We start from the raw sequence: 25,465 nt of genomic DNA on the forward strand, positions 1-25,465 counted from the left end.
CACCAAAATTCTGACTCATGTGTCTTACAATGGCACCAGAATTGGACCAAAATCGCGGCTGACAGAACATAACCTTTTGAGTTTAGGCACAAAGACAGATGGGTGAGCTTTAGGCACAAAATAGATACGGTTACATTTAGTAAAAATATTATGGTTTGGCTTAAAATCCCTGCTTCCTTTACAATATATGACTTAAATAACATATGTCGTGTCTTTTATACAACGCCCTTGTTGCTGCAGTAACGAGTAGACAAAAATGTTTAAAAGCGGAATCAAACTCCAGTCTCCTGTGGTAAAGTCCTCGGAAGTTCCCAACCATCCACACAAAGGTTTGCAAGTTGTAGTGCTTAGCAAAAGTCTGAATGTGCTGCTGATACACAAACCTAAAGAGTTAAATCTTACAGAAAGACAGTGTTGGATTATGTTTCAATAAAATGTATTGTTTAATTAATAACTAACACAACGATAAAATAAGTTTCCTCCAAGATTAGATAGTTTGGCAGAAAATATATGTTATGCCAATACATTTAAATATATACGATATTAACATATTCAATGTCAACAACTTTCCATTTACATTAAGTGGCAGCATCTCGTCACTATGTCAGGAAATGCAATCAGGTTGCAATTATGCTCCCTGCAAAAACATATCTGTGTTTATTTCTGTATAAACATGGTATTTAAAAGACACGGTGGTGAACATGATCAGGCCCTATTGTGCTTTGACAGTAATTTTCTGTGCATTCTTTTATATATTTGTTAATACGGTGTTCATGGTTAAAGCTATATACATAACCTTGTACTTCACCTTGTCTTATTACTGAAAATAATAAAAATAATTCCATTCATTTGTCATGTTTACCTTCTTAATTTGCTCCCATTAGGTGTGGTGACTTAAAGGTTTGCAGAGTAACAGCTTCTTCACACAAAAATCTTTTAATGAAGAAAACACAATAAACCAAAGCTGACCAATTAAAATGCTTAAGGTCTCCATGTGGTATCTCTATACTTTTTGAGGAGCCCCACAACAGCTGTTACTGTTGGACAAGCATAAGCTTAGTAGTTATGGTGTGATCCCTTAACATAAATCCTGATGTGACCTTACCCTCCTCAAGATGTTGATCATTTAATAAATCTACAGAGGTTTGTTACCTGGGCCTCCAAGAACCTCAAGTAGCTCCACTTGCCAATGAATAGCACAAATAAATATAAATCCAGGTTTGCACACAGGTTGGGGAAAGAGTTTGGTCCGGATTTATGTGAAATCAACAAATCCTTGAAAATGGTTAAAATTACTGTCTGCATACCTTTATGATCTCTGCTTGGTTTGAAAAATGACCCCATCAGATTTTATAGAAAGTGCCCGAATAAACCGCAAGCTCAGATGATGTTAAGAGCCACAAAGCCTACAAAGGAAGGAGGAGGGGGTGGACGGAGGGATGGACACAACAATGAACTTCAACACAAGAGCTTCGCCTAAACATAACTAAACTGAACTATTGCTTATCAATCAATACTGGATGTGTGCGCTAATCAAATGGTTTTGATCTGCTAATACAGGTGATCAGAAAACTCCTTATTTGCGTTGTTCCCGAGGGCCAGTGGTTTACTTTATTGACATAAATGAACACATTTAGTTGTAATGCAGCAAATGATGATATTCTGCAGGATAGTAGCGTTATAAACTGAGCAGAGAAAACGTTTCTATTCCAGGTACTCAGGAAGTCCCCAAGGCACTGAGTGTGTGTTTACACAGTGGATGAACTGGCCTGAATATTAAAAGAAGAAATACGCATTAATAAATATTAAGCAGATAAACAAGACGGGCTGAATTATGCATTTACCTGCTTAGTGAGAAACAATATCAGCAAGCCCTATAACTGACCACAGACAAAATGACAACACTCCCCTGGGGGTTGCAGAGCTTTTCTGAGCCAAAACACAAGTCTGTAACCCACCACATCCCTCAATGTACTTTTTTACAACAGCAAACATTAGATACAGTCGCCATACAAACAACTTAACCACCACTGTCTCACTGAGCTGCAGCTATGATCAATAATCAAGCTTCTTTGTCTTCATTGTTTTTGTGACTTTGTTTTGTCAGCAGGACAACATTTAATCCCATCTCGTTTGCTTTAATTATCTAAACAACATCCTATGGGGTTCATGCTTCATCTCATTTGAATTAATCATACTGGAAAGCTTAGTGTCTTCCTTCCTCCCAGCCAAGTCCTTCTCGTTTGGAAGGACTCGTTACCGAGCAAAACTTTGGTCCCTGCTGCTGTAAACTTCCTGCTAGAATGAAATGTCAAAACTAAACTCTTTTGTACAAAAAAAAAAGGTTTTGTCTTCTGGTACATTACAGCCAACGTATAAAAGTGATGCTTAGGATTCAATATTTAGGACTCATCTAACTCTAATTATCATCAAATGCACTTAATAAATGAATGTCCAAAGTTTGCTATGAATTTAATCACCACAATAATTACTATTCACAAATGTCAGTAGCACAGATCATGTTAATCAATAGTCAGAGGACAAAGTTGAGCACCATGTTTATCTTTACTAGATACTGTGGCAGTTGATCCTGTAGATTTTCACTAAATTCACAGGAAAAGTGAGAGTTCCACAAGATAAATGGATGGAGGTCATAACTAAGTTTCGACTCATTCTCTGAGGACCATGAATGTCTGTTCCATGGATATCCTCCAATACTTGTAAACATATTTCAAAGATATTTCAGTCTGGAAGCAAATGCTGTCAAGTCTGTCAATTGACTTTGTGCAGCTATGTAAAAAACGCTTAGTTATTTGGCACAAAATGTTCAAACTCACCTTAATCTCAACGTTTCCTCGATCTCAACTGCAGAAGAAAATGGCGATTAGCGGCAGGAGGAAACGTTTGAAATGACAAAGACGTCATGACGTTATACGCATGCTGTTATGGGAAAACCAACTGATGTACTTCCACTCAAATGTTAAAGTCGGGTTAATGGAATAAATGGAGGGTTTAAGTTGATAGAAACCACAAAACTCAGCAGTTACTGAAGAATCACTAAACACAAAAAACATGAGTAAACCTATATTAAATACTTTAGTTAGACCAACAGTTGCTGAAATACACCAAACTAAACACACGGTGTGCATGTAGCCCATAGCAAGCACCAGCGCAGGCTGAGCGCATACATCACATACATAACACCCCCCGTCCCCTGACAGATACCACGGTGTGACGTAACTTCACATTCTCTACAGTTGACCTGATGGACAAAGACTTTTGACGCATAACCCGAAGAGCACTCTAACACCTGAAGCTATGTAATGTCAACTCCAACAGTTGTTTTCTCTGCTCAGTGGCAATAAGGGGACACATTAACATGTCTTCAAGTTAATACTGCTTTTATAATACCTTTCATTTCACAGTATGTGCTTTTTTGATCTATAATTGTCTTCTCCTCAACAGGTACAATAAAGCATAATGTAATTATGTTCCAATAATGAGAAGCCACAGGAAATGGAGTTTGAGTTAATGTACTTGGAAAAGTGTGTTTACTTTGATGGAAAGTAATTGAACTGTGTTAGGTTCTTCTTACAAAACACCATATAAGCACAAAACTCAAAAGTATTTTAAAAACTAATTATGAGTCTGATAATAAGTGTTGTAAAGCAATTAAATTTCACATTATTTTTGGCTATAGTAACACAATACCAATATCGCCAGCTGGTAATAGAGGCACATATTTGAGTTGTTTTGTAAAATTCTATGTTCTCATCATTCAGTTGACACGAATATTATATTTACAAGTGCTGTTTGCTGGGTCTCTGTGGTGTATTTTAGTCAGGACATTGGCATTATTCATGTTTTAAATATGCTTGTGCATGCTGCCACTAACATCAGCAGAACTCAGAGCTTAATAGATGCTGTCTGACATGCACAGGGAAACTTATAGCCACTTGTATTGCAAAGTTTAATTTTTCTGCTTAAGCCTTCGGTACCCAGGGGACATGCGCCGTATCGTTAGTGAATTATACTAAATGGTAAATGGTTTTGTATAGCGCTGCCTTATATAGCACTTTTCTACCTATTGGTACTTTACACTGCTTCTCATTTACACATTCGCACTCACACACACACACACACACACACACACACACACACACACAGAGACCGATGGGGGAGCTGCTATGTAGATCCTTATTTGCATTTGTATTTTTGCAAAACTCTGTTGGTTTTATTGACGTTTTCCTCCTCCACTGGTAGAAAGAGGGAGGACGCTGTGGAAATCGTTAGCGGGACTTGTGGTGGTATTCAAGGTGCAAATTCAGTCGACTTATCCCCTGCAGCTGCTCAGCACCAAAGCCCTTCTGGTGAGGAACAAGCCTATATCCATCAAAAGAGCAGAATGTTTAATGAAAATGAGATGGATGAGATGCACGGCCACACTGGGTGTCCTTTTATCAGGCTCAGTACAAATTACTTGGGAACAGCAGACTGTTGAATGTTCATGTTGTATCAGTACATGGTCCTTTGATTTTAGTCTCCGAATCTGTGGGGTTTAAATGTCTATACTACACAAGGTCATTCTAATTATTGATGAATAAACTTCTTTAGATTGGGAAGCAGTTAGAGCAGTGAAATAGAGTTTAAATCTGCAAAAACTCATTTCTTGGTCTTCTTACTGCTGGGGCAGCGGAACCAAGTTGTTAATATGAAACCGATTTTGAGTGATCTAGGAAATGTGATAGCAAGGGTTGCTCATTTACATACCCGGCAGCAGTTTTGGAGCAGCATTAGCATTCACTTGAAGTGGTGTTTCTGGCCACATGATGAAGGTGAATCTAATATTCACTCTCTAGTAGCAGTTCACCATTACTGTAAATCTGGAATAGCTCCTCTGTGCGTCACTGTGTCCACTAAATGCGTCTGTCTGCTGTTTAGTGCTGAGCTGGTGTTGTTTTAGAGCCTGTTTGCATAAAGTCACAATATGAGGCTTAAGCATGAGACTCAAATATAGTCCCCTCTGCTTCAATCAGTCCCTCCCTCTCTCCGCTGTGCTCTGCTCTCATACGCAGTGCCACACTCCACCACACTCTGCACAGGCCTTCGGGTATTGGTTAATAATAAATCACAAAATAAGAAGCTGCAAAACTCACGAGAAGAAACTGTTTAAATGCTTAGAAGGGCGAGCATCACTCAAAACGCTTAGAACTGCTGCCAGTACTGTCCTGTGAGTCCGGCCTCATGGGAAACACCGAGAGCACCTCTCCACACTGAGACGTGTTTGGGAGCATATTTTTAACAAAAAGAAAAAAGTGACATTGTGTAGCTTTAAAGTAGCTGAAAAAAGACTGAGACTGAACATGAGCAGTAAGGTCGTGGGTCCTAAGCTGAGCTGAAAGGTGCTAAAATGTCTAATAAGTATAATGTATAATTCAGTTTATAACCATAAATGACATATTTTAGATTACAGTCATTTCAAGCCATCGCCATTTTTAAATTAACACTAAAACATGGCCAGTTTAAATTGAGAGAGATGTACAGTACATTAACCCCACTTTTAACCTCAAAGGTGTTTTTTCTACAGTACATGAAAAAAACTGGTTCTGTTTTTTTAATGAAAAAAAAAGGTTCTATTTTAACCATTAGATTTTAAATGAAGCACAAAGATTCTATATTTTGCCAGTAAACAGGTCTATAACTCAAGCAGACAAAGTGAGGTGAGCCAAGTTCCTCTAAAAATGTGACCCGAGATTATCACTGCGAGACAGCTGTTGTGTCCTCTAATGGAGGGCTGAGATGGAAGATTCCTTCGCTGTCCTCTGACACACTGTCTTGGCCTACAGCTCCCCAGGGGTCAAACTGGGGACATTTAATCATCACTTGGTAATACGAGCGACTCACAGCACTGCCTTGGGGGCACATTAGCAATTCCTTGGCAACTATTAATCACAGTCAATTACAGGACATGTCATCATCAACATAGAACTAGCAGATACTAGCACAAGTGGAAATTAATCACCAGTAGACACGTTTAATATGGAACACGTGAAGGAACATCAGCGATGGCCTCCTGTGTTTGAATAGATGGGGATAGATAACCATATTTAACGCTCTCAGCTTGGTGCTTTAATAATGCAAACTCACACTTATATAGTATCCTGCATGCAGCCGGAGGCTGAGCTGCTATCTGGAGTTCTGGGAGTTTACCCACAGGGCCGGTCAACATGTGAATCGGCAACAAGCCAAACATGAATGACGCAAAGAGTAAAAATATATCCAAATGTGTCTTTCTGGTTCTTTCTACTAGAAATCAGGCTCCGCAGAGGGAAGAGAGCAGGGCCACCGCTGACTGATCTTCTATTCTGTTTTTATAGACACTGAACTCAGCAATCGCAACACAGAAAAGCAGCAGGGCATCAACTGCAAAGGTGGGGCTGAATAAAACCTAAGGGAGAACAAATAAAGTGCCCCTCTACAAACCATGCACAGTGATTCATTCATTCTGAAGCACCGGGCATCAGTGCAGCACTAGTTTTGTTCCGCTGCTGAAAATATCATGTAATACGGTGTTCTCACAATAATGACTGAAAGAGTAAGTAGAAATACTGCCAGAGAAAATAGCAAAGATGAGATATAATGGAGGTTTTTCATGCTGAAAATGTCCTCGTGTAATATAACCGAACTATCTCCACACAAATAACTCCACATTTTAGGCCTTTATTAATCCAAACATCTGTGTTAACACTAAATGTCCACTGATGACTACATGTAACAAAAAAGACAGAGTTAATGCGAAACTTTGCGCCGAGCCTTTTTCCAGCAGGTTTGATAAAAGGCTGGCTTTCAGTAAACCATCTGCAATTGTTCCACATTTCTGGGAGCAAGTCCTGAAGCACAAATACACATGGATTTTTACCAGTTGATAATCCATGAGGATGATATCGTTTTGCTAGGTTTCTTATAAAGTTTGTCATCGCTTCTGTAGAATCAAGGTATGATATTGTAGTTTCTTATACAACTCCAGCAATAAATAAAATGGAATTTAGGTAATGTACACTTTCTATCCAGCCATTGCACACACAAAAAGAAAGAAAAGAGTTTATATTTAGAGCCAAGCACTTACAACACTGCAACAGCAGCATGTCACCATCTGTTTTCCCATCTGCTTTACCCCAGGGTCCTTCGAAGGGGGCACACAATAATTCACTCAAATGTTTAATTTAGATTTACAAATGATCATCCTGTTTCTAAAAAGACTAACTTTGCTATGTTCTAGCTGGCTGGATGTCTTTTTTTTTTTGATAATTCTCATCTTCATCACTGAAGATGAGGAGTTAGACTACCTAGTTAAGTATATGTGGCCCACAGAAGGCTCTACCTCCTGTCCACGTGTAGACTGATGGCTCTGAGCAACAGCATTGAAATGACTCCACTAAAACAAACTGTGATGGCTTAAGAAGGTGCCAGGGATTTCTATATTTAAACTGTTTAATAAAAACTATTATGAAACTTAGGGGCAGTCCTCTCAATCTAAAAGGGGGGTTTTGAACCATTGCTTCAATTGGACTCATCATGTTATCTTAGTTATTTTAGATATTTCCAGTCTGTGGTGGAAATGAAGCAGGAGATTAGACTTGCTCTCCCTTTTGTTCTATTGTCATCATCTTTTCTGCAACTCACAGGAGGGGACTCCTAAATGGATTCCACTTTATTCTGTCTAATGGCTCTTTTAGGGACTTTAATGGCTCTTCTGTGGAGATCTGCAGAAGCGCCACTGCAGATTACTGCACTGTATTATAAATAACTTTCTTATGTGTGGTCTTGATTATTCACTGTATCAAATGTGCTTTGAAAGTACTGCGCCATTCTTATTTCAGTTAAAGGCTTAGCTTTCCTCCCCCCCCCTTTTTTTTTAGATAAGCTTCACAATTACAGTACGGCTGGAAACTACTAACCCTGCTGTTTACTAAAACAGAGCAACGAATCAAATCAGAAGTACATTTTGTAAAGACAAATTTGTGAGCGTGTGTGCAGTGCAGGGCAGCAGCAGCTAATTTAATGTGGGAAACTATGGAGGTAGTAAATAATAAAGACACATGTCTATGTATGACGTTTCTCTTGCTTTTTAGTGCTCTCGCTCAGGCTAACCATGCCACAAAAATACAATAGCATCCATGGCCGTTCTCGGCTTCTGTACTGAAGTTAACCTGCTTCAACATGGAACTAGCACCTGGGCAACTAACTTAGCAGCTAAAAACCCACCTATTCATGCTTTGTCCCAATCCGCTTCGTCTGAAACACAGTTTACACGCTCTACACATCCTCCACCACATAGACCGAACCAACTACAAGCCACTTTAGTTCCTCCAAAGATGCTGTTTCTACTCAGCTCCAACTTTTACTGCTCCGCACCTTCCTGCTGCGGGGAGGTGTTCGCACTTCTGCAGAGACAAAAAGTGATTCTCTTATAGAAACTCGTTGTCACCCACTGAAGGAGGTTTGCACGAACTAAATGAACAGACGAGATGCATGAGGAGGTTCAGTTGGTCTAGACTACATTAAATACTTTTACATAGTTTATAAATGCAGTAACATGTTACTGTATAAATTCCCTCGTATTGATATTATTAAACTTATGAGGGATCGTTGTCTGCGTTACTAAAAAATATACTATGTAAAGTTTCACCAAAAGTAATATTCAGTAATTTATATAAGGTATATTTGCCATTTTCTTTTAGCATGCTGGCCAGCTAACTTTACTAAGCACTAAATTGGCCGTGTCAAAGTGTTAAACCCATTCCAACTGTGAGTGCTGTGGTGCAGTTTTAAAGGGTTTGTGCTGCAGCACGCTGCCTTACTGAACAGCCAGTCAGATGCCGGATCACACGGCAGCATCATTCCATTCATCTGCATCATTGAGCCAATGTAGGGGCATGCAGGGGACAAGGTCTGTGTGTATAAATATTTCCTTAATAGCTAACTTTGAGGTCACTTAACACAGGAATTTGACTATCATAAAGCTAATTCCTTCATTGACTCTTGTCCAATCACCCGTTGTCATAACTGCTTGTCCCATTAGGAGATGTGGGGGGACTGGAGCCAATTAACCTTAGAAACACGTCTTGGGAGTAAACCCACGCAAGGACGGGGAGAATATGCAAACTTCTTACATTTACATTTAGTCGTTTAGCAGACGCTTTTATCCAAAGCGACTTACAAGTGAGGGACAAGGCCGCAAGAATCTAAGTCAAGGAGGAAACATCAAAGCGACGTCCTATCGGAAAAGTGTTCACATTTCACAAGATGCAAGTGCGAGAAAGAGCAGAAAGGAATTTTTTTTTTCTTGCTGCAAGGTGACAGTGCTAACCCCTCATCCTCTCTGCATCCCCCCACTCTTGTCCTTGGTCCAATTTCAGAAAAAAAGGCACTATGTTCACATCCATGTATGCAATCAGTCTGCATGTTGACTCAGAAATGAAATAATACCTTAACCACCTCTTATACAGTACTACGTTTTCAAATATTCAGCACCAATGTGACCTTGGGATAATAATCCAGTGTGTAAGGTCTAAAACCTTCTTATCGTAATTGAGTGATGAGCCAATGACAAACTGGCGCTGGACGGGTTTGGAGAATAAAATACTCCTTGATGTTCAGCCAAAATACCGACGGCCATTAGGCCCCTTTTTTATCAAAGCAGTGCTGCAAACAGCTGCCGGTATTTGTCTCCAAACAGCTGTCCCGTCTTTTCTTTATTTTGTGGAAACACTGAGGTGAAAACTAACAGCAGTCTGTTTAATTCACCGCCTTATTACCTCAAAACTTCCATTAGCCTTCTCCTCCAAAACAGTCAATTACTGAGTCTGCATTATCTCTCCGCAGCGCTGCTGCTGAGGCACAATCTATGGCGTAATGTCTGTCTTATTGCGGTAGGACTTGAGTGCAAAGTGGACGTCAAACTTCAGCTTGTCCCTGAGCCACTAAAGGCAGTGGAGGAGCTGAGAGAGCCCGACTCGACTCTCCTCAGCTCCTGCACGACAGGCTGATGGGTAATAATTATTAATGACGAACATCTGCCTGTGGGTGTTGAGCCCCTCCAGAGAGGTGTCGCACACTCCAACACTTACTGTAGGCATGCTGCTGCAGTATCACACACACACACACACACACACACGCACATCTGGCTCATCGGAAGTGCAACACATTCTAAGGATTTTAATTAGAATCCAACTCTTGGGAGAAACGATAACATAGCAACGGCATGATCGAATGTCCGCATTGACAAGATGCTCAAAGTGAAGCCGCTGACCTTACGCATCAACAGGAAACAAAGTAATCCCCACTTAATCTCCAACACCCGCTAGTTGGTGTTATTAAATTCAAGAGTCCTCAGCCGGTGTGTTTGTGTCCTTGTGGAACAAACCTGAGTCAAAAAAAATCATCTTAGAGTTTAAACGGGGTCCTGTGTTTGATGCTGTATAATCAGCTCGGCAACACTGCTGTTCAGTTTCCAGTAAAAATGGCAGAGCACAGTAGCTGAAGCACGGTGGCTCATTCTTTAAGTGAATCTCTGGCTCGCCCTTCATTTTTCCCCTTCGCAGCTGCTGGCCAAATCGCCATGTGATGCATCCTCAGTTGGCAAGTAAACTCCTGAGATCTTTATCTACTGTCTGTCCTTGTTCTTCCTTTGTGTGTTGGAAATGTACAACAGCCTTTATAAACTTGGTCAGGGGGATTACAGGCAAACAGAGAACGCCGAGTAATGTTTTTGCACCAAAACCAAGCTGAGAGGCAAAGCCAAGAATGCAAAGTCGGTACGCGTGTCCTTGTTGGAAGCCTTCCTTGTAAGTGTTCATAGTGAGATGGGCTATGTGCTCTGTGTTGCAAGTTCAGGTTCTCTGGGACACACGCATGCTGTCTCTTTGTAGCAGCTCACTTATCCTGCTGTTTGTTTTGGCCAAAAGGTTCTTGAATTGTGTTGAAAAAAGAGGCACATTTTGGAGCTGGTGTGATTGCAAACAAAGTCAATGCAGAATGAGAATGGATGGGGGCACACAGACGAGCCCGTGTGAGTTTCTATCTCGGCTGTCACTCACACTTTCACACCTCAGGTCCCACTTATTTTGTGGACATTTCAATGAACTGTCAGACCTTCAGATGTCGCCAGACATTCTCCTTGTGCTCGATCACCTGACTCTGCCCTGCCCTCCTTCCTACCTGCTCGTCATTCCCTCATTGCTTTGCCAGCACACTGTACATGCTCTTTGGCAGATGGTCTTGTCAGCCACATTCACTCATTTATGTCGGCCTGGTTTTGATCATCTGCCTGGGATTCGTGGATCATTGAGAGCACTGCTCCCATACGTGACTAGTTCTAAATGTTTCATATCGAGCTTGTTCTGAGGCTTTATATGCAGTAACTCCAGTTCGTGAACACATACCGAGGAAAAGAGCTTTTGATGCTGTGTGCACTGGTCCATCCATCCATCTGTGACCACTTATCCCGTTCAGGGTTACGGGGGCACTGGAGCCTCTCCCATGGACATATCTCCAGTCTGTCTCAGGGACAACGCAGCGAGACATACACAGAAATGATGCCCTTTAGCTGTGAGGTAGCAGCGCTAACCTCTCCACCACTGCATTGCCCTGTATGGAACGGTGTGAGAGCGAACAATAAAGTTGTTTTGTCGGAAGGTTGTGGCAAGCGTTTTACTGCACATCACACTATTGTTATTGTTGTGTATGTGTAAATAAAGTGGGATTTTTAAGTGCAGTGTTCGGTGGGATCTCTCCCACTCCACAAAGTAAAGACATTGTAATATGTAACACTAATCAAGCTGGACACTAAAGATAAATCCACGCAGGGCCATAAATAAACCTGGTGGGGAAATTGCCCAAACATCCTATTGAAACCTTAGCCATTAAATTTTACAAAGACAAACAAACAAAGACCCTCTATGCCTGAATTCTAAACATTTTTGAATTATTCTATTCTATTATTTCATCTCTATTTATCTTCGCAGCACTGGGCTGTGATGAGTGAGCAAGATGCTGGCGCAGGTATCAAGGGACATTAAACCATTATACAATAATGAATCCAGCCTCACATAATTACTGCAGCGTGCAGCAACAGTCCACAAGATTTTCCAGCGTGTGTCTTTTGTGCCAGAGGAAGAGGTGTGTGTGCTGCGTGTTTGTATCAGCATGCCCTCACCGTCCTGCTAAAGGTGCTGGGAGACCGATAAGGAAAATGGCTGCACCCTGTTCCAGTGACTGAATGAGCCAGCCGCATCTTTAAAATCCAGTCAACAATTTTAAAATTGTTTTTGGAAACCACAGCAGCTCTAAGATGGACAGACATGAGGGGCACCGAGAGGACGGAGAAAGTGAAGAAGACGTAAATGACAGCAGGAACCTTTTCCAGCACATTGATGGACTGTCCTGCTTTGACGTGTCCATTAGAGAGACACTGGAAAGGTCATGAGGGTGACACTATTATCAGTAGCTGAAGTGGTCAAATGGTTACAAATGGGCCCATAACTTGTTAAAAAAAACACACACATGAAACCCTTAAGCCCGTGGTTTGAACATTACCCTATTTGCAGACTAGATAATGTGTTTTTATCAAGTTAAGAGAAATTATGTCTGACTGACTCATCTTCTCTTTCTATCACTCATGCTGAGAAATGGGTCAGACTGTATGAGATTAGGACGGATGATGCATGGAGAAGTAGGAGAAGTAGTTTAACTCTAATATAATGAAAAATGAAAATAGCATGGACGGTCTCGAGATGAAATGTAACACCTCCCTCGACCTGCATGTGTGTGAAGCTATCCCATTATGCTGTATTCATATACGGACTGTGGGATAATGGAGCAGAGATGATGGGATGAAAGTCTGAGTCGCAGCTTTAAAAAGCAATGATATTAATGAAATCTCATGGAGACGTACATTAGGAAGGTTATGCTTTCTAATAATCATTTATCCTGGGTTCAGAAAACTGAACCATATGGTCCTAAAACAGCACCCGGGCCAAACTCCTGCTACATCAATATTCAGCGGCAGTCACTTCCTGGAAAAAAAGAGTAATCACAGCCGATCCAAGTGCAATTTTCTGTACCCTTTCTAGCCAGCGTAACATCTCCTGCAGCTTTGCAGGTGGAAAGGGATTCCTCTATTTGTGAAACCCACTCAGCCCTGAAGAATAAGCACTTTTCCTCTCTGTCTCTGCACAGCACAATACATAATGACTCATTCAAGCTGGCTATTGTCAGCTTGGGGAAATAGAGTGTGAGTGATGCACGAGTGTTAAAAGTCCACACGTCCTGTGCTAAATATCAATATATCCTGATGAAAGTGATTATTTATTTAGTTATGAATATGAAATTTAAAAAAAAAATACATTTCAAAGCAAGGGACAATTTGGGGCATTTTTCCTTTAGGATGTCACCCATTCAATTTGGCAGTATCTCTGGTTACCATGGCAACAGGAGGTGTGGTTTATTATTGTAGGGTGCTGAATTCTGGGGGCTGCAAATGCTGACTGATGAGCCAATTTGACACAAATACAAGAGTAACTGGTGTGTTTGTTTACAGTGAAGCCAAAAGGCTGTAATTTCACTAAAAACACGTGTACAGACCTCAGAGCTTCACTGGTTGTGTCCCACACAACAGGAAACTGTAGTTACAGGAGGCTTAATGTGCAAATTACTTTGCTAATATGAATTATTCTTCCCGGTTAGTGTGTGTGTTACTAAAGTAAAGTATCTTATTTCGCGTTACAAAGTCAATGATTTTGAATCACTATGTTGGATTATGGAGAAAGTATCGTATTATTTTGAGTTACTAAAAAGGCCTTAGGTAAGAAATAATGGACCGTGAATCACAGTTGAGCTAATAACTGCACTCTTTATCACTAATGAGCAGCTCCTCTGCTAAAATCTGCTGCTTTAGTCGGTTGGCTTGTATATTCTGAACACCGTGTGCAGGAGTTGGAGCTGTGTGGTCGGTGCCCATCTCTTCATTTAATGCTCCTTCTAACCCGTAGCTTTTTCACAATAAAAGCCACCCCGTGTTCTGGCAGCCAAATGCTTTTCCTCAGCCCGTGAATAAGAATTCAATGTGGGAATAGCATATTTTTAAGTACAAAGAACAGACTGCATCTTAAGGCTATAACTCTAACAAAGATTATGCTTTGAATTGTTCTCCCAGCTTCAGGGATGGAGGGCCCCATTGTTAGAGGCCTGCGCTGTATTACATTACACTGTTTATTTAACGAGTGGCTGCTCTCCGACCCACAGGGCAGCGGCGTTGCTGCTCTCTGTCACACCTGGTCGCAATATGTCAGTTCAGCCGCACCTATAGACCCTATACACCAAACACTATGTGGCGCGTGATGGAAAACAGGCAGAAAACACTTTGTGGCAAAGTGTCATGACAGATGAGGGAAAGTGCACGTTCCTGGGAGCTACCACTGCCCAAATCTGCCACTGGCGATCTGCCCTCCTCCACTGAACAAAGACACGAAATACGATTCTGTAAGATGAGCAGGGAGATAATGATGACCTCCGAAATAAAAGACTTATTTTTCCACCTCGGGCGAATGAAATAATGAATGTAGTGATAAATGCTGCTCTTTAACAGCCTCTTCTATTATCCATTAATTACTGAACAAGCCAGGCGTGAAATTGCCCTGACAACTGGGTCCGTGCAGCCACTTTACTTTCAAGTGATCTTGTTTATTGTCCTGATATGGAGCTAATAGGATAATATTGATTTTAATTTAAAGGACTTGGATGTGTTGATATCAAGCGATTCTAAATGCTTTACATAGGGACACAGTGTGTGAAGCTCTGCTTCCTGTCACTGATTTGTTCCAAGTCTTTGCCATGACATTACAGCATTTTTACATTATCACTAGCACAGTATTTCTCTTTATGAACATTAAAGCAACAGCTTTCGGCTTGTCCCTCCAGGGGTCACCACAGCGGAACGTGTTCCACACATTGAGTTTTATGCCGGGAAACCTCAGCCGACTCATACCCTTCCCGGCTTAACCGTGCCAGGGGGTGGCCCTTGGTGGCTAGGCAGGGCCACACCTAGGGGGGATGGGATACGAACCCGTGGCCTTCTGCATCCCGACCCAATGCTGTACAACTGAGCCACCAGGACCCTTATTAAGAACATTACAGCAATTACTGTAAATGACCCAGAACACCATTGAGATGACTGGCAGCCTTCTCTGCATCCCTGAATGCCACCAGCGCTACATTTACACACACTTGGAAAATCTGCTTGTTAGATCTGTCACAAACCTAATTTCTGTAATGTAAAGGAAACCGATGTCCTTGGGTTCTGCAGAAATTCTGCTAAATGGATGATGGGATGGTTTTGCAACACAAATACTGATCTGTCCTTTACTTGCTATCAGCTCTAAGGGAACTAACATTTGCAGTACTTACAATAAAGTTGCAATTTAAGTCAAATGAATGTTTTTACTCGATCTCCCAAATCAGAAAGTTGCCTCAGTCATGCACTTACGTAACCAGGTTACAGTAGCTTTTTCTCAGGAAAGCTGATTTCTAACTGCCATGTAAAACTGGTTTCCAAAATCTTCTGCTGTACATATACATGGATTTCACCGAGCAGACAGTGCAGCGTGCAGTGATCTTGAGGAATGATTTTGCAAAATGAAACAAAACATTCTGTAATGTGCTTGTGGAGACTCAGTAACCGTCTGCTACATGTAAATGTCTGCTTGCCTGTGACTGCTCATTATTAATTGTCATGATTATATTAATACATAAACCACGGTTAAACCACCTAATTGCTCACAGTTTCACTTGTCCTCGCACATTTTTGTGCAGTCGTCCCTTAGAGCACAAAGCTGGAGCTACTGTATATTTGTTTCCTCCCTAGTTTAAATACAGCACGCTCCTAAATCAGCGTAGCACATGCCAGTCAAACATGAGCAAAGTGTGTTTGTCGAGGACTATTTTCAGGTGCGGATTAATATGCCAAGTTAAACTACACTTAAGATGCAGAAACATCCAGTGCAACAGTTTGGCTCACTGATGTCTTTTAAAAGTTACTTAGAAACTAAGGAGTTTGATTCATTGTTGGTTCTAGCAAATGCTGGCAACTAGAAAAATATATGTAAATGCATGAATTAATCCGCTGAGACCTCTTAAATGAACTATTCTGTATTGTAAAAATGTCTGAAACAAGATGCACAAGTTCTAGCAAATCTTCAGTTTTAAGCTTGTTGCTACGACAGATGGGGGAAAACGCTAAAAGTAGCGCCCGTAATGCAATCACCATACACTTGATTAGCGCGCTCTCACTTATGTTATTCATTGATTCGAACACTAAAGATCAATCTGTTCACATAATGCAACATGAGGCAGAAAACCAAGCCACAGAGGAATCTGCCCGAAATCCTCTAAATGACTGCGAACAGTTGGCGGCCACATGTCAACCGCTGGCAGCGCTCGACTGGTCGACCCTGGAGGTGACGAAGCCCAGCTGAGGCAGCACGACAGTGGTTGGCAAACACACGGTGCATCAAAGAGGAATCAAACAGCAGCCAGGGCTGCTCCTTCCTCCCTTCTCATCACACAACGTTTCTGACTCATATGTTCACATTAGCAAACAGAAAACACAGGACAGCTGCTCTACTATAATGCACATTTGCATTTCCACCAGCAATTAGAGAGGGTTTGTGTTTATCTTTTATGTGCTGTATGTGTTACTGGGGTATTTCTTGCTGTGTATGTTCAGAATCATTTATTTGCTACGAAAGAAAAGCTCTTACATAATGTTACTAAAGGCTCATCTTTTTCATAGCATATGTTAATCATGTTTTCTCTCTCGCCAGTTCTAATGAGCAGTCCTTTAAAGGGTTAATTTTTTATTTTTACCTCATTAATTCTGTGGGTATATGATCATTTCCCCGGACAGATTTCCCACGTCTCCTTGCTAATGATACTGCAAACGCCAAAAGACTTCAACAAATGAAAGCAATGAGTTTTATATATTATTTAGTACATAAAAATATTCCAACTAGATCTCAATAAAAAGCCTAATTATAGATGATATACAGTATTAATAGTTACTGTTATTGTCCATCTAAAATGCTACTTTTATATGTAGTAATCCACTGTATGTCCAGTGAGCAGCTCGCAGGCCATGGTGAATTTTTTTGTTATTATTGTAAATGTTTTTTTTTTTAGTTCAAATGGTTTAGACAGCTATGAACTGAGAGTAGCTGGTTTTGTGTTTAAGAGCAACCCTCCGCTGTTGTATATGACTTTTCACCCAGACGTTCAACACAATGGCACAGATGCTGTAAATAATGCAAATGCATTTTTCTTTGAATGTAAAGTTAGACCCATATTTTGAAAACTGTTGGTTTTAGGGCCTTATATTTTAGGAGACTCAGAAGTGAGCTGGCGAAGGCCGACAGGGACGTTAAAGTTAATGCTACTGTCACTCTACCCGGAAGGTTGTTTACAGAAGAACAGTTTCTGATGTCAATAAATTCAATAAAGTCAATAAGTGGCAATGAAAGGCAAAGGCTTTCAGTAACGATTAGCACTATGTATTTACGATGCATGTAGCATATTTGGCCTCTCTTGAGCATTTGAGAGCAAATGCTGTTGAAAAAAAAACAACATTTTGAAAACTTGAGACTGATGTTTTCTAGTCCTGCTTAGGATATTTGAGGATTGGTGGTAGTGGGCTGATGAAAAAGTCCACGCTTTGTTGTTGCCCTGCTGTGAGGATGCAAAATACACTGGGGGAACCTTTAACCCTGGGTACTCTGCTACACATTAGTGCTTAATAAATTAAAACACACACAGACTAAACCACCATTGTCTCCCCACAAGCAGTGATGGGGATACTATTTGCATACATCCCTAGTGCACAGTGAAATGTGCTGTGGGGTCAAACATTCATCAGGCTGGATGTAGAGGGTAGGAATGTGCAGCCCTTCCTTTCAAGTGTGAGGTTAAAAGCCTCTGAGGTTGCGACCTTGGATCTAAACGTCCCTAGGCGAGCTTCACAAACAGGTGTTAGAACAGCTGTAATAGAACGATTCCTGGCTGCACAGTGTCAAGGGGTGAGCGAGAGGGGATGGATGAAGTGAGGGTTGAGGGGACAGTAGAATAGCAGTGGTGGGCTGGCCTCAGACCACCATGCATTCCTTCACACTAATGGGTCTGTGTGGCAAATAGACATGAAAATACGTCCTTGAGTAGATCAGGTTTTAATGAGCATAACAATTACAGCCACATTCATATTATGATAATATGCTGGGCTTTTTTTTTTTTTTATACACTGTTGCATTTATCACACAACATTAGCTTCTGAGGGCCAATAAGTTGCTAATGTTCAACGTGAATATATAATGTGATTTTAATGTCATTTTATATTTAATAGAACTCGCAGAAATGTCAAGAATTCAATGTGGAAGGAAGAAAAGCATAGAAAACGAACTTATTGAAGATTACGGGTCATTTAAGTTCTATCTTCAAGTACAGGCTGTGAATAACATTGTGTAAATTTAATAGAGCTGTTAACAGCTCCGTGTACCTGCATCATATCATATCACGTGCTGCTAAATCAAAGGCATTATGGCGTGTTGTGCATCACTATGTGTCCCTATGTGCACAGTCAAGTACAATAGAAAAGAGATTCAAGTTTTAAAAAAAGTCAAGAATCGGTGTTTCCTCCCAAATTGAAATAAATAGGAAGCAATTACAAGTATTTGTTGAAATATTCTGGACTACAATTTATACTTAAAGTCCTTTTTGTCGCCCAAACACACTCTGAAGATAAAACTGTTTGCAGACCTTTTTCTTGCTTTATGCCTGAGAAGTAATGTGATAACTTTTAGTTTGGCTTCATTCCAGTGTTTTGGTGCCTAAGGTGTGCGTTTGACATGTTGCTACGGTTTGTTTGGCCTGGTGAGAAAGCTTTCCATCAAACCCTGGAGTGGATCAGCCAATTGGAACAAGACCTTTGTACCAAGGGGGTCTTAGTCTGCTTCCACTTAAACTCTAGAAGCAAAAGGAGAAAACTGAATACTTTTAACATGGATTTAAAAGCTAAACTATTAATAAATCTAATAAAAATATGAAAATATGATCAGCAAGTAATCCTGCTGAATACAGCCTGTATAAACTGGTGCTTTTAATGTTGTGGTGGATGGACGTCAGCATGGACACCGACAGTGTCCATCAGTTATTTTCTTGTTAGTCTGTTACAGCAGGTTTAACTCCCTAGTTTAACTTGTAAAAAAAAAAAGCCTACACTCTTACAAAGGGTAATTTTTTTCTTTCATCCAGACCAAAATGAACCAAACTGCCACTGTTTTTCCCCACGTCGTGTTTAGTAAACTGCAGAAAGTGAACTCACTCAGTTCGGCGATGCTCCCCACCCGGGTTGCGAGCAGCGACTGCTCCAGCGTGCGGAGCTCCGCCTGGCTGTAGCCATGTCCCTCACTGCCCCTCCCTGAGCGCTGCTGGTCCCGGTGCAGATTCAAACTCTCCGGCAGGCTCAGCACACCTGCAGATGGCACAGAGCAGCAAGGTCAGGAACAGAAAAGATTTCTGAAAGCTCCCCAGGGGGAAAAAGTTTTCATCTTCATCTTCACTTTATGCTAATGTCAAGTTAATCACCAACTCTGTGAAACAACGGGGGAATTCAAATGGTACCAAATGTAGAAGAGCAGAGAAAACATACATCAGCACATTCAGTTAAATATCAGAAACACAGTTGGTAGGTTGCATTTTACATCCCACGTTCATTTCACATGTAGCAGCTAGAGAGCAAACATTTGTTTAATAATTAAACGTTGAAACAAAGTGATAGTACATTTGATTTACAGTAGCTACGCATAGGATTTTACCTGCTCAACAATTTCAGGGCCTCCATTGTTGTATTTTGTGCCTCACAATGTTTAAATGTTTTCAGTGGTTACCAGATGTGGACTGCAAGCAGGTCATTTGAGCAGCCAGACTCTTTTGCTCCTGAACCGTGTTGTTCTAATAGATGCCGAATGGTTTGGAATGGTATGTTGTGTTGTGGTGTTGTTGTGTGGATGGGCAGCATGTTGCTCCAAAAACTATATGTATATTTATTCAAGCCTAGTCCGCGCTCACAGATGTGCATGTGACCCATACCGAGTGCATAGCTCGCCCACACTCAGCCCTATAGATGCTGGCATCTCACCATGAAATCATTGCATTACAGCAATTGTTGCTTATGGGGTTTTAGGCTCACTGGACAGTCAGGACCCCTGAGAGTGAGAAACAAGCTCTCCATGTTTATGCATTCCTGCCCCATGTTATTGATTTTGAATAGGTCCATGCAGCCAACGGTTTATTAAAATGCACAGCTCAGATACACAGCCTCTGGAAATGACAGTGTGGTGAGTGAGCGCTAGTAAAATATGTGCAGCATACTCTGATATGACAAAGATGGATTTTTAGTGCAGGAGTTAGCTTCATTTATTGTAAGTTCAAAATATGTTTTAACTATTTGATTTCACTGTTGCGAAACACTACTTGTAGTTTAACGTTCTCTCTTCCTGGCTTTACAGCCAGCTTTGACTTGTACTGTAACGGAGCCAGTTAGGCTGCGAGCCACATTTGTTACCTCAAAGCTGTACATTTAAAGCCCCATCGTGAACATGGCAGTGTTTTGGATGTGCATTTTCTTTTTACGTGTTGTTTCCCCTTCAAACGAGGTGCGGCCGATAACGTTGGCGGGAGAAGAGGAATTCATTTAGGTGCAGTTACTGCAGTCAGGCTGTGTTCGGCTGCAGAGAATGGCTTGTGACAGATGAGATATTGAGTTTTTTGCTGCAGGAGAATGGAAACCAACACCCTGCTGAGTGCTAATCCTAACGACACGGCACAGGGGGATATGCTGTTTCTCAACAAACAGTAATTACAACATGGAGCAACTTTGTCAATTTGTCTGTTTGGTGCCAGCATATAAGACAAAAGAGCCAAACAGTGGACACAGTGCAGGCTCTACTTGTGGTTTTTCCTCCATGGAACAGGGAGCAGGGAGTTCTCCAGATCCACATTTCTCCCACAGTGTTCAGCCCAAGATTCCAGTATTCCCCAGTCAGCGTCCCACTCCCTTTCCTTCCCACAGCCTTTCCGGGGATGTCTTTTTTTTTTTTTTTTTAGAGAGAGAGATTTCAATAATTATTATAACAGCATTTTTTCCATTGCTATTTAACCGCTGAACAGCACTGACAGAGCAGCTGGTAATAGGGTGTGTCTCAAATTCCTCAAGCGTAGGATGAAACAAAAAATGGATTATTTGTTTGGTCTACAGTTTTGTAGCTTTGGTTCTTTTTCCAAGAAGTAAAAAGATTTCCCATAAAGCACTGATCTGCTGGAAAGTGAAAACTGCACGGGCTACTTTACATGAAACTTTTAGACAGTTAGGAGTTAGTTAGGAGTTGCTTCACTGATATATACACGTTTAAACACTAGGTTGTCTAAAACCTAGATTCCTAAAACATTGCATTTGGCCCAATCATTTAGCCTTGATGGCTACATTTTGACCTGTAAATTACCGAGTCAGGCTTTGCCAAACAAAGTGTTTTTGTAAAATCATTATTTTTTCATTGCCGTGGTAAAAATAAAAAGGCAGCTACCACTAAGGCAAGTGGGATGGGGAATGACATGAAAGGTTCACACTGCAGTTCATTGTTCCCCAAATTAGAGATATTTTCCAAGGTGTCACTGCTTTAAAGGCTTATGTCATTTGTTCTACAAAGATTTTGTCTAAAGATGTTAGATAAAGGCTAAGGGCCTCAGTGTGCTTCAGATGATGGCATTTCGTTTCCCTCTGCGAATGTCATGCATATACAGTAAGTGTGGAAATGAGTAAACCTGAACCTGAACCTGTTTGATCATCTGAATGCATTGGTGTACTTGAATTTAATTAATCTGTACACTGTGTCATCTAACCACGTCAGAAGTGATTATAGTTGTTCCAAACACCCACACTCAAAGGTGGAGTGAAAAGTTGGCTGTAGCAGAGAGGAGGCAGATATGATAATCATGTAAATATGGCAATAACGGCACACATTTTCCCTCCTCGAAGGCATTTATGGAGTTTGTACATTTGTACAGCAACAGAAATAGATCTGTGAGGAAGAGAGAGGCCAGAGCTTGAGAGCAAAGTTCAAACTCTGGCCATTTGCATGGAGCTGGCATGAATCTCCAGTTCATTCATGTTGACGAGCGCTTGGGTTGGAAGATCCTGGAGCCCTAATCGCGTCAGAGAGGACAGAGTCGCCCTTCAGATCATGCATCTGTGCATCCTCATTTGTACAATTCACTATGTCAGGTTACCAAAGATACAAAAATCACATCACCAAGCCAGCGGGACACAGCCAAGACAAACCCTTTATGCTTCAGACATGGTGGGATGGTTTCTATCCTTTGAGCTGTACACAAATCCAAACAAATTTAGCATCTTAAAAGTCGATGTAGCAAAAGGTTGTTTATTACACGTTCAGCAAATGCAAAGCATCATTAGTATTCATATGAAGTCATGTGTCTGGACCTGATAAATTTAAGTTGCCCTCCACCAACTCCTGCGGGGGATATCTGGCTGCTAAACGCTCCACTGTGTTCACCAGCTACTGGAATTTCTAATTTCTCTGGCGCCGAGCAGGTAAATCTACACAGGCTTATTAGAGCTTTTCTACACAAACACTGAGCCTGTACATCTGGAACCAACACAACGGGACCAATACGAGTTAACCTAGAAGGGCTGTGGGCTGATGAACCATAGATTCCATCCAGCTGAGATTAACAGAACACGCACCGTGTTACACATCACAGTCAGAGTGCAGGTCACCTTGCGGTTCCCAGGGTTTCCAAAACCCCGTCTACCTCACTCTAGGTAGGTGGATTGTACAACCAGGCAAAATGACAAACATAACCGTGTTACCGCTGAGCAACGCACAGCAGCTGCAGCAAACATAGGGAGCTCAGCGGGTATTTAAACGCAGAAACATTTGCCAGGACGTGGCCAGGATGGATGGATGGGTGAGTCAACATAGCAGAGGACTGTCCCACAGGAGACCAGAGTTCGAGCTGAGTGTAAAACAACACTCGCTTTGTTGTAACAAGTCTTGAGTCATGTGGCCTATGAGTTGAAAAAAAACAAAAAATGACATTTTCACAACACATAACCATGTTTATTTCATACGTAACCCAACCATGGTGTCTTTGTGCCCAACCCTAAACCTTCTATTCGACTTTTTTGGCACCATCGTAAGTAAATGTCTGCATCCTTTTCTTTCTTGGTGCCTCAAGCAGTGCAGTGCCCGCAGACCCCTGCATTCCTACGTGGGGACCAACATGACAGGATAAGGACAAAGCACCTACGAGCGTTAAGGTTGGAGAACTTGTGGCCTTTTTTTGGCCCGTAGTTGTACTTTGCTCTGTCTGTACCCAGTGTTTTATCTGCTGCCTGGTTTTGTCTCGCTGCTCTTTTCTTTCCTCTGTCCACTCTCCACTCACCCCCAGCCAACTGAGACGGATGGCGGCCCACCCTGAGCCTGGTTCTGTTCCTTCCAGTTAAGGGAGTTTTTCCTCTCCGCCGTAGCCTAGGGCTTGCTCAAAGGGGATTTGTTGGGCCTTCTCTATAAGTCAGTAAGGTCTTGACCTTACTTTGTAATGTGCCTTGAGATTACTTTTGTTGTAAGCTAGCGCTATATAAATAAAACTGATTTAAAGTCGTCATTCAAGTAAAAAGGGTTGATTACTGTAGCTTTATGTGTAGAATCACATCTCTAACTGTGATGAAGTCAATGATTTCTTTTCCATGAATATGTATAAACACGATCCTAAGAAGTTACATTGTCAAACTGGGAATAATGCATGTTTTTCTAAACAAAAGGTCACAGATCAAGAGGAAGGAAGGAAAAAAATATGAAACTGCAGAGTAAACAACATATCAATTCTGCCCTGCTGCACTGTGTTCAGCACTGCAAATCTTTAGGGAGAGCAAAGCCTAAAAAGTAAAGTTTAAATCCTGAAAAAAAGACTTCAGAATGTCTGCTGGCAAATAGAAAAGTGGAAATTTCTCAAGCCTCAGGTAAAAGAGGAGCTGTCAATCCCTCCCCATCTCCTGTCCCACAGTGAGGCAGAGGATCTCTTCTAATCACTAAAACCATTTTGGCATTCACAGCTCGAGAGTTTCTGCTTGCCTTTGTCGTTTTCTTTGGGGGGGGGGGGGGGGGGGGGGGGGCAGGTTTGAATAATTCGCTGCACTCTGTAATCAACGCCTTCCATTTCCATGGTTGTCCAAAGTGCATCTCCCCAGCTTTTTTTTTTTTTTTTTTTTTTTTTTTTTTTAAATTCCCACTGCCCTAACTATTCTTTAAATATAATCATGGGGTGCCAGGAAGGCCTTTGCTGAATTATTCATCCAGTCAGATCAAGACATATAAACAAGTCTGCAGCTCTCTCTTTCCCCACCTCCCACTCTTTCTACATGTTATCTCTCACTAACACTTGGCTTCTCCAGATAGAAGGGAAAAAAAAGTTGCAATATTTGATCCTAGGTGCTGTATGTGTAATAAACATCAGAGGTGAGAAAGAAGCCAACCTGGCCTCTTGGAGATGAGGAATAGCGGGGAGACGGCGACGGAGGAAAGAAGGGATGCTGACACAAATGCCTGATTTTAAAAATGACAAGCAACATGAGACTCTGAGCCATTACAGGCGTGTTTTATAAGCTCAAACAGTATTTCTGAGTCACTACAAGCACATCTTTCTGCAACCTCTGAGGCAATTGGATGCGCTCAGTGGCATATATATATATATATATATATATATATATACACACACACTTGAGAAACAGTCTAATCCCAGATAAACAGATATGACCTGCATTTGCTATTTCGGGGCTGCCTTCATCTCTGTTGCTGTCGGGCAGATGAAGACGGAGACTGGGTCATGGGGACAAGACAACATTAAAGCTGGAAGCAGTGTACCCGACTCCCCTGAGTCATCTCCGCGGAAAGACCGCCGCTCATGCAAGTCGTCATAAATAATGTAGACAATGCTGAGCTGCACAGGCGTATACTAACAACAGCTGTGTGTAAAAAAAAAAAAAAAAAACATTTGGAAAATTCATCTGGAAGAAAAGCTGAGGAACAAGCACAAAGCATGGCCCAGAACAAAGCAATTAGCAGGACTCGCGCTGCTTGAAACTGAGAAACAGGATGCTGCTCTTTGATTTCATCCAGCATTAAAGCCTAGTGCTACTACTATGTTAATGAAGCGACTTTGCAACCAGGTTTTTGATGTTTACAAGCCCAATTAGTTAAAAACGGCTTGAGAAGAAATGACACAAATGTGTGTCTTTGTAGTTATTTGGCAATAGGGCTACAAATGGTGCAATAACACGGACGGT

At 41.3% G+C, this 25,465-nt stretch overlaps 1 protein-coding gene across 2 annotated transcripts in view; it reads right to left on the reverse strand.

The window, feature by feature from the left end:
* The window catches only part of LOC137106448 (ankyrin repeat and BTB/POZ domain-containing protein 3-A), a 161,403-nt gene that overhangs the window by 39,033 nt on the left and 96,905 nt on the right, over window positions 1–25,465 (reverse strand). For both annotated transcript variants that reach the window (XM_067489693.1, XM_067489694.1), the window contains exon 2: window positions 19,424–19,573. In XM_067489693.1, the coding sequence (XP_067345794.1) occupies window positions 19,424–19,573 (150 nt within the window). The remainder of the gene's footprint in view (window positions 1–19,423; window positions 19,574–25,465) is intronic.

This window comes from Channa argus, chromosome 21 (genome assembly GCF_033026475.1).
Source record: "Channa argus isolate prfri chromosome 21, Channa argus male v1.0, whole genome shotgun sequence".
NCBI lineage: Eukaryota > Metazoa > Chordata > Actinopteri > Anabantiformes > Channidae > Channa > Channa argus.